This window comes from Eschrichtius robustus, chromosome 12, assembly GCF_028021215.1.
Source record: "Eschrichtius robustus isolate mEscRob2 chromosome 12, mEscRob2.pri, whole genome shotgun sequence".
NCBI classification, from domain to species: Eukaryota; Metazoa; Chordata; class Mammalia; order Artiodactyla; family Eschrichtiidae; genus Eschrichtius; species Eschrichtius robustus.
Genome location: NC_090835.1, coordinates 36214778 through 36233838, shown reverse-complemented (window position 1 = coordinate 36233838; position 19061 = coordinate 36214778). Strand labels below are relative to the sequence as shown.

Sequence of the window (19061 nt, the reverse complement as noted above, 5' to 3'; positions counted from 1 at the left end):
GCCCAGGCTGGCTGCTCTGGGGGAGGGGGGTGTGGCAGGGAGGCAACCCAAGATGTTGCTCCTCAGAAGGGCTCAGGAGTCACAGCAGACCAGGAGGCTGGGCGGGAGCCAGCACCAACTCTGCCCCCACCCCACCCTGTTCTCTGCAGCTGCCTGGCCCCATGCCCTCTGAGTGTCCTGGGTGTCCCGTGCACACAGCTTCCCCTACAGGTCCAGAGACCAAAGGACACTCTGGCAGCACGTATAGGAACGACCCGCAACAGCTGCAGCTGCCCCAGTGCTTCCTGTAGCCAGGAACTGTTCTAAGTGCCTTTGTTGAATTAACTAAATGTATGCTCCCAACAGCCCTGGGGGATACTTTTATCATGACTACTTACAGCCGAGGTTAGGTAATTTGTCCAAAATCACTCATCTTTTAAGTGGCGGAGCTGGGATTTGAACCCATGCTATCTGGAGTCAGCATCTATGTGCTTAACGACCCCATGTAAATACTCCCATCAGGCTGGGTGGCTGATGGCCAAAGCCTGTTGGGATTTGGTTCTGGATATCCCAAACTATCACTTAACACGAACATGTGAAAGAAATACATGAAATATATATGGACTTGGGGTCCTGAAGAAGTCCTGCCAGGAGCTGAGGGTCACCTATTGGGGTCAGGGCCTCAGGAGGCAGTTCCCAGGCCTCCATCCTCCACTGGATTTCCCAGCTGGGGGTTTGGAACCTCTGAGAGCAGGCATATTTCCCCAAAGCAGAGACGGCCACTGCCCAGAAGCTGTGATTTCAGGGGCCAGGAATAGCAGCCCACTGACTCCTCACACTGATGCCTGGAATTACCCCTTCAGAACGCCTTCCCTGGGCCTTGTCTAGGGGCCCAGTTAAAATGTGACGTTAGAGGGCGTGTGGAGATGAACTTGCACTTTGGGGAGCCACTGGCCCTTTTCGCAAAGGTTGATGGGCCTCCACCCACTCCTTTCCAAGGGGTTTCTGCTTTTTCTGGCTTCTGTCCAGCTCCCATTCCAGATGAGGCCCATGAGGGCTCAGATCAACAACACAAATGCTGAGGTCCAGAGCTGCCCCAGGCCCAGGGACACAGAGCCCTGAGGGGCAACCAGTGGAATTGCAGAGCCCAGCCCACCGTCTGGAGTATCCTGCGCTTCTCAAGGGAGAGCCACGGGCTACCAGCTGGCTGGTCACCCTCAGCAAAGTCCGCCCAACTGGGGCCTCCTTTTCCCGTCCTCTAGAGTGGAAATGGGGTGAACCTGAAGATTTCCTAGATTCCTTTAATTCGAAATTCTGTATGATGACTCTGGGTCCCTCCAAGTCCCCAGCTGTCCCTCAGGGGCCTCTTGAGCAACCTCAGAATTTCCTACTTTGAGTTGTCCCTCCCACAAAACTCCAAGTATTGGGGGATGAGGTGGTAGCCTGGAGGAGAGGGGCTGGGGAAAGCTCCTCAGGCGGCTGCAGGGCCGTGAGGAGGAGCCACTGGGCAATGCTGGCAGGACAATAGTTCTGCCACCCCTGCCACAGCCCCAAGAGCCCAGTGGTCAGCGACCATAGCCGCTGAAGATGACCTCATGAACTAGATGTCCTGGGAGTCAGACTGCAGGGCCCTTCTCTCTGCTCCCAGGTGTCAGCCCTGAACTCGGTCCCGCCGGCAGTGTGGGTCAGGATTCAGGAGGCCTGGGGAGAGCAGGGACCCCCAGCCGGGCCTCAGCAGCTCCCTTTGTCGATCCGCTATCGTTGTGCTGACTTTGCAACTCTCTGTCATTACTTCTGTGGCTCCTGCCGCTTCCACTCACTAGTCCACTCTTTCCTCGTGGCTTCTGCTGCCTCAGAGCTTCTGCTTTCTGTCCTCTCACTCTGTTTCTCTGCCCTCAGCAGTCAACTCTCTCTGTACATCTCACAGTCAAGTGCACTCTTGGCTTTCAGTCAAGACCATGGTACGATCCATAAATTAGCTGTCCTGTGCTCAGGCATCCTCATCAACACTGTTCAGTAGTGGCCGAGTAGGAGGGTCACTGGGTCACTTTGCTCAGAAGAACATGGGTATGGCCGGCACATGGTACCCACTCTGGAAGGTCTAGGGGCTCGCAGGGCCCTGGGATGGCCCAGAAGTACCCAGGCCCCACTAGAAGGGGATAAGACCCTGCCTCTGAGGCTCCCATTGTCCTGGATAGCAGAACTCCAGCCTCACTGGAGACTTTCAGGAGAACGACTCTCCAAGAGGCTGAGGGCAGCTGAGTTCCTGGCCAGACTGGGAACACAGGGATGAATGTGACACATGGCCTGGCCCTCCAGGTGCTCAGAGTCTAGAGAGAGTGATCAGATCCAAACATGCGAACCTCAACCAAAGGTAACGACAGAATGTAGGCCCTTCGGGAGCTTGGAGCCTGGAGCAGGGCTGTCTGTGGTCAGCTAGGGGACAAAAGAGGAAGACTTCTGAAGGAGGGACACAGGCTGGCAGAGATAGAGATGTGATGTGCAGAGAAGGGAGAGGTATGCCAGTGGGAAGAGAGTTAAGTTCAGAAAGCAAGTTGGAGCTGGACCACAGGACTTGGGGGTTGTCCTTTTCAAGGGGTCGCGGGAGACAGAGAGAGTAATGAGCAAGGGGTCAGCCATGGAGATCTGAGCCTTAGGGGGATGGGTCTGGTTTGGTGCCCTGGCTGCCTCAAGAAGGGGGGGGTGACTGTGACCCAGGAGGCCAGACCAGAGGCCACGTCTGCGGTGTGGGACAATGCTGAGATGCTGTTTGTGACTCCATATCCCATTGCCCCCTCCCAGGGGGTCTCGGGGCCCATTTGCCAACACAGAGCTTCTGCTTTCTCCGGGGGCCTCCTTGTCCCACAGCCGCCGGGAGTGAAGTCCTAACACTTCTGACGATACCCATGGGGACTCCTTGGTACAGGCAGATCCAGGCCCATCACTCCACCCATGTCCAGCTTCCCAGGGGATCCTCCCTCCTCCCGCTCCTCCCGCCCACACTGCAGGTCGATGACCCCACTTGGGAAACACTAGGCTTGCTCATATAAGGAGCCCAGGTGCCGCCAGTGTGCTCAGCGATGGCGTCTGCTCGGTGGCCCTGCCTCATCTTGGCTCTGCTCTCCGGTGTGGCGGTCTCTGGCTTCCCTAGAAGATTATGCCAGCTACTTGGGGTAAATCTGCCCCCTCTTCACCATCTGGCAGGCAGAGGGGCCAGGCCGGGCGGTCCTGTGTGTAGGGTGAGGAGGAGGCAGAGGCTGGGCAGTGAGCTGCAGGGAACAGAGCTGGTATGCGGGGAACTGGGCTCCAGACCTGCTCCCTAATCCTGGGCAAGGCTCTTAAATCTCCTGGGCCTCTGTTTCCCTACCGGTCAGGTGGGTGATGCAGCACGATCAGCTCACCTCACTGAGGGGCTGTGAAGGTCCACGTCTGAGACAAGGGTAGAGGCCTCTAGGAATGGCCGAGCTGAGCTTTGTGGGGTACAGTGGTGGTGGGGTCTGGATGGGGCCTCAGGGGCCTGGGGCCCAGGGAAGGGCAGAGTGAGTCAGGGTATACGGGGCAGGGGAAGAGCTCTGGCTTTGGTCCTCCTTGCCCTGATCCCCCCGGTGAACTGGAGATCTTCCCTCCCTACACCTCAGTTTCCCCATCTATTCAAGCCCTTCCTACTCCGACATGTGGCTCTGGGTGGGTCCATGTCCAGAGGCCCCTCAAGGTGTGTGTGTGGGGGTCACTGCTGAACCTTGGCCTCAGCCCAGAGCCTATTGCCAAGCCACTGTAGCCTTGGCCTTGGCCTGACCCCTGTGTTTGTCTTTGTTTTTGCAGAAACGGAGCCTCCCGGAAGGGGTGAGAACTTTCACCAGGGATGGGGCAGGGCAGGGCAGGACGGAGCTAGTTGCCCAACAGCGGAAGGAGTGGGCCACAATGGCAGGTCCCTCCAGCTGGTAAACAGCTTATGGCCCCCTGCCCTCGCAGACCCCCGCCGTGACTCCAGAACCCTGGGAAAGAGCACCACAGAACCATGGCCCTCGGACCTGCTGATAGAGCAGAGGACCGCCCTTCCACGAGTCCATCTTCCCACAAACACTTACCGAGCACTTGTCAGGCCCCATGCACAGGGCAGGAGACACACAGTGAATGGCCCCGTCACGCCTTCACGAAGCATCTTTATATCCATGTTTAACCCAGACGTCTCCCTAGAGCGTCCCTTGGTCCATCACCCCGTTGGAAAGAGGGTTTTTGGGGGCACGAAGGTCCTCCCCATGCACTGCCCTCAGATAGGAAACAAGGGCCTATTTGGGAGACAGAAGCGGGCAATTACCAAAGGATACAGGGGGCGGGCTGGGGTGTGTGTGGACATGCTCTTTCTAAGCTGAGGTGTGGAAGACGAGCAGGAAGAGCTAGGACCTGGCATGGCTGGAGCACGGGATGAGCAGAGGAGGCAGGACCTGCCTGGAGGCCCCCAGAGCCACGGGGAAGACTGTCCTGAGGGCGGTGGTGAGAACGGGAGGGCTTCAAGTGGCAGAAGGACAGGGTAGGATTTGGGTTTTTATACCATCTCACTGGCTACAGCTGCATGTAAACAGATGATAGAGCTAAGGATGCAGAGTGACCATCAGAACAGTGGTGGCCAATTAAAGGCGGCAACCAAGGATGCTGCCCAGGCTTCTGACATGGGTGACTGGGAGATGGGAGGGGCCACTTACCAGGCAGGAGCTTTGGAGCCCACAAAGGGGAGCTTGAAGGGGAGAGACCAGGAGGAAGACCTGGTTTCCGGGTGCCTCAGGCTGGCTGGTCACCATCTGCTGATCACCTCTCCCGCAGGTGGTCGATGGCATCGAAGTCTACAGCACCAAGGTCCACTGCAAGGTGACCTCCCGCTTCGCTCACAATGTCGTCACCACCGGGGCCGTCAACCACGCAGACACTGCCAAGGAGGTTTCTTTCGATGTGGAGCTGCCCAAGACAGCCTTCATCACCAACTTCACCTTGTGGGTGTCACCACGACTGCTGGCTCTGGGCTGGGAGGGGAGTCTGGCTCAGCATGAGTCCCCCAGCAGCTCTCTATCCCTGCAGGACCATTGATGGTGTTACCTACCCTGGGAATGTCAAAGAGAAGGAAGTTGCCAAGAAGCAGTATGAAAAGGCCGTGTCCCAGGGCAAGACAGCTGGCTTGGTCAAGTAAGTGTGGACCCCCAGGCCTTGGGGAGAACGTCAGGGCTGTAAGGGCCCTCAGAGACACAAACAACAGAACAGCAGCTATTATTATCATTATATGGCAAAATGCGCAGTAATTCTTACGTTATCTCATTTTGAATTTGAGGCAACCGAGGCTCAGAGTGGGTAGGGGTCTTCCCCAAGGGTAAGGGACTTGAACCCAAGGCCCAGGAAGGATGGGCTGGTGCTGTCTTTGGGGCAGTCATTGTCTTGCACCCCCATTCAGGGCCTCTGGGAGGAAGCTGGAGAAATTCACGGTCTCAGTCAATGTGGCTGCAGGCAGCAAGGTCACCTTTGAGCTAGCCTACGAGGAGCTGCTGAAGAGGCACAACGGCAAGTACGAGATGTACCTCAAGGTCCAGCCCAAGCAACTGGTCAAGCACTTTGAGGTAATCAGCTGCTCTCCTGCAGCCCCTGCTGAAACTGCTGGGGGCAGGGTGCTGGGAAGGGTCCCTGGGCAGACCTCACAGCAGGGTCAAGAACACAGAAACCCAGGCCCCACCACTTGGCTGAGGAGGCATGGGGGAATTACAGTGGCGCTGGCTACAGCACCTGGGCCAAGGGGAGGAGGCTGGGCAGCACCTGGCAGATCCAGGTTGGGTGCTGGGCCCGTGGGGGCAACATCACAAAGTGTCTCTGTAATGCTTGTAACTGCTTACGTGGGCATTTTACCTACATCAGAGTGGAAAGCCAAAGGAAATGCTTTAGTGGTAGAATCTGGGGCACCATATGGCAGGTAGTAGAAGAGTTCTGGGGTCAGAGTACCCACTTAAAAGCCCTTGTGGTCATTTTCTTGGTGGGAGACAGCAGGCTTGGCTGTCACAGAGCTGTCCTAGAGGCTGCTCCCTGTACCATCACTGACCCATCTCCTTGCCCTTGTTGTCCTGGAGGCTGGGCTCTGCATTGTCACTGAGTGACATCTCCTTACCTTTCGCCATCTCAGATCACAGCAGACATCTTCGAGCCCCAGGGCATCAGAACGCTGGATGCTGAAGCCTCATTCATCACCAATGACCTCTTGAGCAGCGCCCTCACCAAGTCCTTCTCAGGGAAAAAGGTGGTGTAGATGCCCCTCGGGCCTGGGGGGCAGGTGCAGGAACACTGACCCTAGCAGGGCGAGTCTGAACCTGGGGATTTGGCTGATGCAAGGGAGAGAGAGAGAGAGAGAGAGAGAGTGTGTGTGTGTGGGGGGGGATAAGTCTGCAACATCCCCTTTCTCCTAGGCCCCCTGGGTCAGGAGTGAGGATGCTGGAGGCAGGGGGCTGCTTGCTGATGATGACCTGCCAGAGGAACTGGGGTCTCAACTGCACTGGGGGACAGGGAAGCCATTTATATAGCCTGGTCCCATTCTACTTTGGGAAGTAGGCAGGGCAGGTTACTGGTCCCTGTTTTACAGATAAGGAGACAGAGGCCAGAGGGAGTTTTTTAGATCTGATTCCACATAAGGGGTGAAAGAAAAAAGGGAGCTTTATTTTTGGTACTGGTGGTTGGCTCTGGTCCGCAAGGTCCCCAGCAATTCCAGGGGCCTTGCTGATCATGGGCAGTGGATGAATAAATGTTTATATGGACAGCAAACCTCAGTCAGGACTCCCAGGGTGAGGCCCGAGGAGCATTTGCTCAGAGGGCTGCTGGCCTCTGCAGGCGGTGCCCTCACCCAGGGCCCCCTCCCCATTCCCTACTCTGCTCCCTTCCCCCTCCTCTTGGCAACAACACACACAATACCACCCAACATGAAATCCCCTTTCATGGTGCAGAATTCCCCTCCCAAAGTGGCTTCTTAGTGCAGGCAGAGCTAAGGGACTTGTGGGCCCAGTGAGCAGGAAGAGTGAAAGGCTGGCTCAGATAAGGCCCCTGGCCTCCAAGGAGCTCCCGATCTCCAAAGGGGAGAGAGGTGCTCAGAAAGGCCTGAGCACCCCAGAGGGTGGCAGGACTGCACAGGCACCTACCTACAGGCTCCTCGCCATGAGGACTGCACCTTGCTCCCCAGGGCAGCCTCGGGCTGAGGTCTGCAGAGGGCAGGCCCTGGCCAAGCTGAGCAAGGCTGGCCATCACCCTCCCTCAGGGCCACGTGTCCTTCAAGCCCAGCTTGGATCAACAACGTTCATGCCCAACCTGTATGGACTCCCTCCTCAAAGGAGATTTTATCATCACCTATGACGTGAACAGAGAGTCTCCAGCCAACGTGCAGGTAGGTACCCACCGACTGGCTCTGCCAGGCTGGTAGATTCCCCACCATGGTGGGGTGAAGGCTGATGCGGGGAGGGGCTGCAGCTTCATCTAGTGAGACACCCTTGATCCTCAGCCCAAGGATGAGTTTCCTGCAAGGCGTGGGGACGATGGGTAGTCCAGAGCCTTCGTGTGGCACCCCTGGAGGGGTGGAAAGGACATCTTTATTTTGGGCTGGTTAACGGCTCCCTTCTATTTGCAAGGGCAGCCAACGTGAGGTTGCTGAAGGGACACTAGCCTCCCCTCTCTCTCTCCCCTTTCCAGATCGTCAATGGCTACTTTGTGCACTTCTTTGCACCTCAAGGCCTTCCGGTGGTGCCCAAGAACGTGATCTTCGTGATTGATGTCAGTGGCTCCATGCACGGTCGGAAAATGGAGCAGGTATTCTCCTTGGTGCAAGGGGGTGGGGGTGAGACGTGTGGGAGGGAGAGAGAGATTTTTAAAAAGTGGACGAAGCTAATATTTCCAGTGAAAGAGGAGAAAGGGGGACAGGATTCTAAAAAGGCACAAATCATCTGCCCCTTTTCTTGCAGATGGCATGGGCCTCACCGCCAGCCTAGGCTGGGAAGACATCTTCTTGTCTGCTTGTCTTTCTCCTTCCCAGACAAAGGATGCCCTCCTCAAAATTCTGGAGGATGTGAAAGAGGATGACTACCTGAATTTCATCCTGTTCAGTGGAGGTGTGACCACTTGGAAAGACACTTTAGTTCAAGCCACTCCTGAGAACATCCAGGAGGCCAGGAAATTTGTGATGAATATTCGTGATCAAGGAAGTAAGAACAGAGGGGAGGGAGCCACATCCTGCCACTCCTCTCTGCCTGAGCAGTCTGTTTCCCTCCTGCCTTGGGGCAGAGTCTCTGCTGGTCCAGGTCCTGCAGCCCCTGGCTCGGGGTAGAAGTGGGAGTGGGGAGTCCTCAGGCTTGATACTGGGGTGTCTTCTCTGTGGTCTACGGAAACCCATTCTTTCTGTTTCTAACCTGTGATCCTGGTGCCCCATCAGCCCCAGCAAGATACCCTTATCCATGGCAGTTTTGTATGAAAGATGACAAGTGACGTCTATACTGTTCCCCACTCCTCCCTGTGAGAGGAGCTGGGAGTCCATTTGACTGTTCTCCAAATTGCTCTTACAATCACCATGTGCATCTATCCTTCCGGCAGCCCTGAGAGGCTGGTCCTTTTACTCATTTGAAAGACTAAGTCATTCATTCATCACTCACTGAGTCATTCAGTCGGTATTTACTGAGTACCACCACACATGGGCAGGCAGGGTCCCTGGGCACGTAAGCAGGGCCTGCTGTCTCGACCTCCTCCACCCTGGCACCCTGAGGACACCCTCCCACGGTGCCGTCTGTCTGTCTGTGTGCCAGTGACCAACATCAACGACGCGCTGCTGAGGGGCATCAGCATGCTGAACAAGGCCCGGGAGGAGTACAGAGTCCCGGAGAGGAGCACCTCCATCGTCATCATGTTGACCGACGGGGACGCCAATGTGGGTGAGGCAGCGGGTGTAATTCTGGCTGCTGCTCCTGGCTCTGTAGCTGGCGTGCTGCAAGACCTTGGGCAGCTCTCTCCAGGGTCCCCCATGGTCTGTGAGCCCCTCAATGGCAGGGCCCTGTCTCCCTGCCAGGCCTTCCCACATCTGCCTCTACAAGGGCTGGTGGCCATGACTCCGCCAACTCTGCATGTGTAGGAGTCAGATCTGTCCAGACAGAGCTTCTCCTGACAGCTGCCAGGGCTGTGGCTGGAGCGTGAACACCTCCTTCTCCTGCAGGTGAAAGCAGACCTGAAAAAATCCAAGAGAATGTGCGGAACGCCATTGGTGGCAAATTCCCCTTATATAACCTGGGCTTTGGCAACAATCTGAATTATAACTTCCTGGAGCGTATGGCCCTGGAGAACCATGGGCTTGCCCGCCGCATTTATGAGGATTCCGATGCCAACTTGCAGTTGCAGGTATGCCTTGTCTTGCACACCTCTGGGAATGAGGTGCTCACTACTTCCTCAGGAAACTGTTCCACTGTGTGACAATTTTGGTTATTAGAAAGAACTTCCTCTTGGGTTGAAATCTACCTCTGGTTATCTCTTACCCAACTATACTGGTTCTGATTTTGTCTGTGGCCTACACAGAACAGACCTGCTTCCTCTGTAGAACTGCCAGATCAAACAGAAGACATCCAGTTAAATATGAATTTCTCATAAACAGCAAATAATTTTTTAGCAAGCATGCTCCAGATATTGCATAGGACACTGTATTAGTTTACTAGTGCTGCCTTAACAAATTACCATAAACTGGGTGGCTTCCACAACAGAAATTTATTGTCTCACAGTTCTTGAGGCTAGAAGTCCAAAATCAAGGTGTCGGCATGGCTGGCTCCTTCTGAGAGCTGCGAGGGAAGGATCTGTTCCAGGCCTCTCTCCTTGGCCTGTAGATGGCCATTTTCTCCCTGTATCTTCACATCATCTTCTCTGTGTGCATGTCTGTCTCTGGGTCCAAATTTCCCCCTTTCATAGGGACACCAGTCGTATTGGATTGGAGTCTGTCCTGAACACTTCATTTTAACTTGATTACCTCTGTAAAGACCCTTTCCCCAAATAAGGTCATGCCCTGAGGTATTGGGGGTAAGGATTTTAACCTATGTATGTTGAGGGTACACAATTCATCCCATGACAGCTGTACTTATACTAAAAAGTAACTTGTCATTTACCTGATATTCAAGTTTAACTCATGTCCTGTATTTTCATTTGCTAAATCTGGTACCCTCCCCCTCCTCCCTGGCACAGGTGACTGCTTCTCCACCTCTGCAGTGGACCCCCCGGCCTTCCTCCTGTCAGTCTCCGGGTCTCCATGCTCTCACCCCACATCGCCTTCTTTAGTCGGCCTCCACCCTTTCTTCTTACTTTCGCTCTAACAAACATTTCTTGAGTCCTTTCTATGTGCCAAGAACTCTGTCCTTTCCTTTTCTATTCCTCCCAGTCTCTACCTGGGGGGAGGGGGGAATGCGATGAGGAAGGGCTCCCCCAAACTGAAGGGCACAGTCAGGGCCACGTGGAAGTGGAGATCAGGAGCCAGGACTGGCCCAGCCCGGGAGACTCAACAACCCGCAGAGGCGCCAGTGGGAGCCTGCCCACCCTGTCCTCTCTCTGCCCGCCCTGGTGGCCTGAGATGACCAGGTCCCCTATCTGGACTCCAGGGCTTCTATGAGGAGGTGGCCAACCCGCTGCTGACAGATGTGGAGGTGGAGTACCCTAAGAATGCCATCCTGGACCTCACCCGGAACAGTTACCAGCACTTCTACGACGGCTCTGAGATTGTGGTGGCTGGGCGCCTGGCAGCTGAGGACATGAACAGCTTTAAGGCGGACGTGAAGGGCCACGGGGTAAGCTGGGCCGGGGCCCGGCTGTGCGCCGGGGATGGGGGATCCGCACGGATAGGGCTCCAGCCTCCTGGCTGACGGCCCAGCAGTAGCAGCTCCTGAACAAGGCCCACCTGGCTCCTGGCTCCAGGCCTCCAGCCTCTCACCTCCTCCCACCCCTGCCCCAGGCCATCAACGACCTGACATTCACTGAGGAGGTGGACGTGAAGGAGATGGAGAAGGCCCTGAAGGAGCGGGACTACATTTTTGGGAACTACATTGAGCGGCTCTGGGCCTACCTCACTATCGAGCAGCAGCTGGAGAGACGGTGACCCTGCCTGGCCCACCCCTCACACAGCCGGGGCCCGCACTCAGCCCCTGGCACTGCCCCAGCACCTACCTGTGAAGCTCCCTGTGCTGGCTGTGCTCCGGGGGAGCCCACGAGGAGGAAATTACACCCCAGGAAGTGCACCTCCACGCCCACTCCAGCTGCCCTGCCCTCTTCTTGGCCAGGCCCCATGGCCTGTTTTTCCTGGAGTAGAGCCGGGTCCATCATCTGGGGCTCAAGCAGCAGCCTGGGAGCACCTCGAGGGCAGGGGTGGGCCTCAGCATCCTGTTCCCCGCACCCAGCATGGGCCCACAGAGATGTTGACGCTGAACACAACCAGAGGCTGGGACCCCAGCCCTCAGCCACAGGGAGCAGAGCTTGGGCCCATGCGAGAGGGCCATGTCAGCCTTCCGTTAAGTGGGCTTGGCCAGGAAAGCCGCTGGCGCTCAGCATGCGAACACTATCATGACTGATTGTTGCAGTGGCCATCTTGAGCCCCTTGTATTTTTCAGGTGGGGAAACAGAGGTCCAGAGAGGAATCAGGGCATGTCTGTCTGTCCCAGGGAGCTGGTGAACCAGTTTTTTCTGAGTGCTAGTGGGCTCTATCCTGCGGGACCCCATTGGGAGGAGTGGAGGAGGGTCCTGGGCTGACCCTCCCACCCCGCCCCTCCCCACAGCAAGAATGCCCATGGCGAGGAGAAGGAGAACCTCACAGCCCAGGCCTTGGACCTGTCCCTCAAGTACCACTTCGTGACTCCACTGACCTCCATGGTGGTGACCAAGCCTGAGGACAACGAGAATAAGACAGCCATTGCCGACAAGCCCGGGGAAGGTGGGCACGGAGGGTGGGGGCCAGAACTCGGAGGCCTTCTTCCAGGCCCCTGGCCTTAGGTGCCCTGAAGAGAAGAGGGCCAGGCTGAGGAGACCAGACCTGCTGAGAAGCGCAGGTCCTGGGGGCATCGAAGGAAAACTGGCCAAGGAATGGGGAGGGTGTTGTAGAGGGAGCGAAGCCGTTAGTGTGAACAGGAGCCTCGAAGTCTCTAAAAGGGCACAGTGCCCAGGGTCATTTCCAGGAAAGGGACTTAGGCTGCAGCATGGAAGGGTTCAGTTAGACAAGAAGAAGCAAGGGTTCAGTGAGACAAGAAGAAGCACTTCTGACCTAAAAGTTAGGCCTGGAGCAGGTGCCTGGGGACTGTGAGAGGAAGAGGCCCTGAGAGCTGGAGGCTGGGACCAGGCCTCCTCAACCAGACCCCAAGGGGGGGTCCCGTGCCAGTTGTCCCTGCAACTGGCACGGGCGATGGGGGGTTGGCACTGGGAGGTAAAGAGCCGGTCTGGGCCAGGCCTCTGCCTCCAGGAGCTCCTGGTTCCTGCAGAGGGCACACAAGGCCTGGGGCTGGCTGGCTGGCCAGGCAGTAAGGTGGTCACATTGGCCCTGACACCAGGAGTCTGTGGCCTCTAATGCATTTCTCCTCTTCCTCCCTCCCAGGGCCTGTGGATGCAGAAGGTGAGCTTTAGCCACAGCTGGGTGGGTGTCCCAGGAGGACGACAAGAGAGGACCAAGGAGGCCTTTCCAATCATGCTGGGGATGTACTGCCTGGGGAGGGGCCCTCAGGACACCGGGGTTCAGCTCCCAGCTCTGCTGTGAACTCACCAGGGGCCTGGGGCTGGGCTCTGTTCCACTCTGAGCCTAAGGGTTCTCATCCGGTAGCTTCCCCCGCCCAAGGAGGGACAATCAGTATGAAAGTATTCTATGACCTACAAAAATTAGCAACTCAATTAGCACTTGACTAATCCCACAGCAATCCTTTAAGGGAGTCCTCTCATGGTTCCATTTTACAGTGAGGAAACTGAGGCACAGAGAGGTTAAATCTATTTGCTCAGTGACTCAGTCAACAGGAGGCCAAGCTGGGACTTTGGCCCAGGCAGCCTGGTTCCAGCGCCTGCGCTGGAATTCACAGCACTTTGCGCTTTTCTCATTGTAAAATTTGACCATCACCCCCCACAAACCCACCACCACCAGGCAGGGCCTCCCCAGCCCCTACCGGCCTGCCTTGTCTCTATCCATACAGGCTGTCCTAGCCAAGCAGTATATTTGGAATCGGTCATGGCTTTGCCCTCTGAACAGCCCTGTGAAATGTAGTCACGGTGCGTGTGTGTGTGTGTGCGCACGTGCGTCTGGGTGGGTGTTTTACTACCAAAGACAACAATCACCTGTGAGCCTCATCCCACCCTGGGGGTGGGAGTTCAGGGGTGGGGGACGGCATTGCTCCTGACAGAGAAACTGACGACCTAATGGCTTGCATTTTAGCTACGTGGAAGTGCTGAGCCCCAGTATTAACATTACACCCATATTACCCACCAGCCCTAGAAAGGAGTTCCCTAAGCATGTCCCATTTCTAAAGCCTAAACTTAGGGGGTCATATTCCCACCCTCTATCTGTCAGCATTGGGGCCCCACTGGGGACCAGCAGCCCCGAGACAGGCAGAAGGCATGGGGTTGGGGGGAGGGAACCCCTAGACCTTGCTCACGCCTGCCCTTTGGCTTCTTTTTTCAGTGATCCCCTCCATGGCTTACCTGAGTGAGTATGTGCCAGCTGCCACAGAGCGTGGCCCTGTGCCGTCCCCCTCCGGAGTCTTTCCTGAATCAGCTCTCTGGGACAGGCAGATGGTTGGGGGGGTCCTGAGGGGATGAGGGAAGGTCTGGGTTTAAGAGCATTAGGGAGCAGGAAGGGGAGAGGCATGAACCGAACTCTGGGTGGGGGTCCTGGACCCTCCCCCGCCTGCTTGTTTAGCTCAGCCCTCTCTCCCTTTGCGTCCACAGCCAACTCCCAGCCTCCCCAGACACCCTACTACGGTGAGTTCCCCAGCTCCTCCTGGGGCGAGGCTCAGGGCCCAGGGCCGAGCGCCTCCCACCTGTCTAGGGGTCCATCCCACGGGGGCTAGGAGGCAAGGGGAGGGCCCCCGAACAGTGAGAGACCCTGGGAGCCAGCCCCTTCTCTATGTGCACTCAGTGGATGGGGACCCCCACTTCATCATCCAAGTTCCAGAGAAGGACGATGCCATCTGCTTCAATATCGACGAAGACCCAGGCACAGTGCTGCGCCTCATTCAGGACCCTGTCACAGGTGGGGACTGCGGGCTGGGGCCAGGGTCTCTTCCTGGGAGGGCCTGGAGTCCCTAGGATAGGCACATGGACTAGCTCCTCACTCTGCCCATAAGTCACCCATCTTATACTCAGATTGCATCCTGTAGGGATTACAGATTCCACCCAGAGCCACAGGCTCACCTAGTGCCCCCGGGGCCAGTGGTGTTGGGGAGATGGTTAGAATTAAGTGCAGCCTGGGCGTGCAGGCAGGACCCAGCCTGTGTGTAGGGAATCATTTTTTCTCTGAACAACACTGGCCCAGGCAAGGGGCAGATCCACAGAGTGGGCCCTCAGCCACTAGCGTGACCCTCATGTGTCTAGGAACAGATAGGGTTGGCTCTGAAGTCCTGGTCTCTCAATGGGGCCCCCACTGGGCTACCCCTCAGTAGGTCTGGCTGAAGGGGAAGGTGCGTCCTAAAGACCATCCTGGACTCAGAAGGTCTTACTGGTCTCTTGCTACCCTGCCCCTCTGGCAGGCCTCACAGTTAACGGGCAGATCATTGGTGAGAAGAGAAGCAGCCTGGACTCCCAGACCAGAAAGACTTACTTTGGCAAGCTGGGCATTGCCAATGCTCAGATGGACTTCCAGATTGAGGTGACACCGGAGACGATCACCCTGTGGCATGGGGCTGCACAGAGCACGTTCAGCTGGCTGGACACAGTCATGGTCACACAGGATGGGTAAAGCCCCACTACTGGGTCTCTGAGAGGCGCTATAGCGCAAGGGTCTAAGGAGGGATTTGAACAAATCGCAAGACAGAAGATCCACAGGGCTCACAGGAAAGACCAGTGGCCTCAGAGTTCAGCCCCTGCTTAGGGGAGGGTGACCATGGTGGCCCCCCCACCAACCCCTGGGGCCCCCATCAGAGGCAGTATTGGTAGCTAGACAATTCATAGGACTGACCTTGAGGGAAGGGCTGTGTGGATGAAAGCATTAGGTGGACCTGGCAAGCAAGCTGATAGCGACAAAGATCCCTACATGCATCGTGTCTGGCTGAACTTGCTTGTTCTCAAACTCCTCAGCCTCTCCTACGTCTTCAGATCACCCCAAGCTGGGTGGGCAGGGCAGCGGTGTTAGTTCCACGGAGGCTCAGAGAGGGGCAGAACTGGCCCAATGTCGCACAGGAAGCCAGTGGTCGAGCTGGGGTTCAATCCTGGGCCTTCAGACCCCCAGGACAGCCCCCTCTCCTGCTTAGAGAGGAGCAGGGACCCACTCAGTGGAGTGAATAGTCAACATGCATGAGCGTCTGCTCTCCAACACCCCTGACATAGTTTCTGGAGTCTGTGTGCTCTCAGGTGTCATGTCTCCTGCTGAGATACCCTTGATTCAGATGCCTGGTGTCATGGCCACTAGGCCTCACTGCTGACCTCCTCTTCTCTCCTAGGCTGTCTGTGACGATCAACAGGAAGAAGAACATGGTGGTCTCCTTTGGAGATGGGGTTACTTTTGTGGTTGTCTTGCATCAGGTGTGGAAGAAACAACCCATCCACCATGACTTCCTGGGCTTCTATGTGGTCGACAGTCATCGGATGTCAGCACAGACACATGGGCTGCTGGGTGCGAAATGTTCAAGCCTCAGGTTGTTCAGGCCACATGGTGGAGGGAAAAAGCCACGCAAAGGGCCAGCCTAGTCACCCTGGACCCAGGGTTCAACACCCCATCCAGCCTTTGCATCGACCTTGGAAGGCCAGTGGCCATGTCATGTATGGTGGTGGCAGGGCTGACAGTGTGAATGTTTTTATTCCCAGGACAATTCTTCCACCCCTTTGACTTTAAAGTGTCTGACGCCCACCCAGGCTCTGACCCCACGAAGCCAGATGCCACAATGGTGGTGAAGAACCATCGGCTGACGGTTACCAGGTGAGGAGACTCTACTGACGTCCTCACCCTGCCCTGTCACAAGGCAGGAGGAAGGAGCTCTCTCTGCCCACGCACATCAGCCCAGCTGGCTCTTGTCGTCTGTGGGGCATCCTTGTTTCCCTCTGGGGTCTTGGCCCCCTCTAACTGGGAAAAGGCCAAATTTGACCCCCTAGAAGGAGTAACCACAAGACCTCATTCTTGACCAGAGTCCGGACTCCTAGAATTGGCAACTTCACACCCCTGTTCAACCTTAGGCCCTTGAGTGCAGCAGCCATCTTGCCTACCCCGTGTATCACAGCATCTCTCTCCTTTCTCCCAGGGGCTCCCAGAAGGACTACAGGAAGGACGTCAGCGTTGGCACAAATGTTGCCTGCTGGTTCGTCCACAACAATGGGCAAGGGCTGATTGACGGCGTCCACAGCGACTACATTGTCCCCAACCTGTTCTGAGTGGACATGCCAGCTCCTACTGAGACCGCTGGCAGGGCTTGCCTGGCATCTGGAACAGAGGCACAGAGTGGGGCCTGATGGAGGGCTGTGACAGTAAAGGCCAAGGAGAAACCGGACGGCTACCAGTGTCTGCATGCTTCCATGAACCCCTGCTCCAGGGGACAGGCAGCTCGAAGGAAGGGCTGGCTGCTAGGAAGGCAACTTCCTGGGCCTCTCCACTGATGCGGCTGAAAGACGCAGTTGGTTGGGGTGGTACTATGGGGAGTCAAACACATGACGGTTGGGGAAGGAAAAAATCAAGAATTGACTCGAGAGCAAAGAGGCTCTGAGAAGTCGGGAAGGACTGACTGCATTTCAGAGTTCAGGAGGGTCAGAGGAAAAGTCAGGGGTCATGGCTCACAAGCTCTTATCAGGACCTTTAGGCCTGAAGCTCCTTCTATGACTCAGCAGCGAAGAGTGCTCCAGGGCAGACCCAGCCTGCAGCTAATTGTGCACGCCCCCCACCCTTCCATCCGCCCGCCCATCCCCCGCCCCCCCCCCCCCCCAACAACCCATCTATTCAGCAGGTAAACCCAACATTCTGGGCTGGGATCTGGGAGCACATAGTTTAGTAACCCAGGTCCTGCTTGCATGGGTGCCCAAGTTTCCCTTCAGCTGGGCTGGGGATCCCTGGGATCCTCCAATCACTCCTCATGGTGACCACCTGCTGCACCCTCACAGTAAGTCCTGGGTGGGGTGGGGGTCAGACAGAGGTTCCTAGAGAAGGGGCTCTGAAGGCTCTCAGCCTGGACAACCCTCTCCCACCCGGACAACAGCAACTGCCTCTCCCCAGCCCTCCCGCTTCCAGTGAGAGCTTTTTTGCAGTGCAGACCTGGTCATCATTCCCTGCCTGAAACCCTAAAAATGACATCTCCCACCCAGGGTTCTTGGGACAAAGACAAAAGTCCTTCCTGCGGTCTCTCCAGCTTCATCAGCCCCCAATGCCAGGTGCTCCCTCTCACTGTCTGCGTTCCAGGCACACAAACTGCTTCCACTTCTGCAAACACAATCCCTCCTTCCCCAGATCCTTTGCCTCTGCTGTTCTCTCTGCCTGAGGGGCTGAGGGCACGCTGGGCGGAAGGCACCCGGCTGAAGGAAGCATTGGGTGGCTTCGCTTACGGCAGAGCAGGGGACTCAGCAAGACTGGAGGAGGTTGCAGTCAGATTGGGAAGGGTCTCGAATGCCAGTGGGGTGGAGTGGGGTCTGGCCATGGCTCACCAGGGAGTTCTGCTACTTCCCCCTCCAGGGGCCCCTCTGTCTGAGCCAGGACAGGGTTGCCCAGGGCCCGCACTGGCTTGGGGGCCTGGAGAGGGCTGGAGAAGGGCAATCCAGGAGGGAACATCCGTCACCAGAGGAGCTCCCGAGGCGCTGTTACTGCTCTAGAGAGAGGGCCACATGAGACATGGCCCCCGACTGAAAGTGGCAGAGGTCCAGGCTGGGCTGGCAGAAAGGGCCTAGGCCTGGGATGCGACACCCTAAAGTGGGCAGTCCCAGGTCAGCTGAGGAGCCATGTAGCTTTAAACCAGTCATCTTGAGGTCAGTTTTCACATTTATGAAATGGGGAGAAGGATCCTGCCAGACGGAGCGTCTGAAGAGGCACCGGCACGGTAGCTTCCGGTCCTCCTGAGGTGCCTATCTTTGTCCTGCTGCTCCAGCTAGCAACCAAACCCAGCGGGCTGGGAGAAAGGCAGCAGGATGTGCCCAGCCCAAATGTTGCCCCCTCCTCCAACACATAGTCAGGGAGGTCTGTCCTCTGCCCAGTCCCACCTCGTCTTGGCTGTGCCTGTCCCTGCCTACAGCCTCTGAAGGCTCCCTGGGCTTTCAGGATAGAAGCCAAGCTCCATGGCGAGATGTACGCAGCTGGTGCTGGCCTGGGGCTGCTTCCCCACCTCGCCAGCAACCCCTCCACCTCACCCCACGGCACTGCTTCCCTTTACCTTCCTGGACTCAGTGCAGTGTCCTGGCTCTGGCCCTTGTGTCCCTGCCCTCCTTTTCCACTGGGCTAACTTTTCTTTATTCTTCAAAACTCGACCCCAATCCAATCCCAACCATGACACTACCAGGAAGCCTCCCCTGATATTCCTCAGGTTGGGCAAGATGTCTCCCTCTGGGCTCCTTGTGGCACCTGGCTGTTCTCTGGGTGGCAGCTGTGTCTGGCAGGTGCCCAATGTGCCTGCAGCACTCGGCCCAGGACCTGGACCAAGCAGGTGCTGGAAAGCATGCAGTGAACAAAACAGTGACGTGCATGGACCTACTTCCAATTGTTCACAGAGAACTCACGCACTTCAGGTGCTGGCTGGGCCAGAAAGTCACCCAGGACCCCGCTGTTGTGGCACAAATGCCAGAGCCCAGCCCAGGTGGTGGTGTCTTGTGCAGGTATGTCAGGGCCAGCCCCACAGCAAGTCCAGCGGAGCCCCCGAAGTTGCTCCCTTGTCTCGCTGAGCTCTTGTCTGAGCCCCTCTGAGTGA

General features: G+C 56.8%; 1 protein-coding gene across 1 annotated transcript; it reads left to right on the top strand.

Moving 5' to 3' along the window:
• Positions 1 to 2882: 2882 nt before the first annotated feature.
• Positions 2883 to 16811, top strand: ITIH3 (inter-alpha-trypsin inhibitor heavy chain 3). Its single transcript, XM_068557888.1, has 22 exons — positions 2883 to 3152; positions 3802 to 3822; positions 4801 to 4967; positions 5053 to 5157; positions 5420 to 5582; positions 6137 to 6250; positions 7256 to 7381; positions 7684 to 7800; positions 8024 to 8192; positions 8787 to 8912; positions 9191 to 9372; positions 10611 to 10796; positions 10961 to 11100; positions 11778 to 11932; positions 12587 to 12604; positions 13655 to 13678; positions 13921 to 13953; positions 14111 to 14224; positions 14721 to 14925; positions 15630 to 15802; positions 15994 to 16105; positions 16425 to 16811. The coding sequence occupies exons 1-22, from the start codon at positions 3060 to 3062 to the stop codon at positions 16552 to 16554; spliced, it is 2673 nt and encodes an 890-aa protein (XP_068413989.1). The 5' UTR covers positions 2883 to 3059; the 3' UTR covers positions 16555 to 16811.
• The last annotated feature ends 2250 nt before the right edge of the window (positions 16812 to 19061 follow it).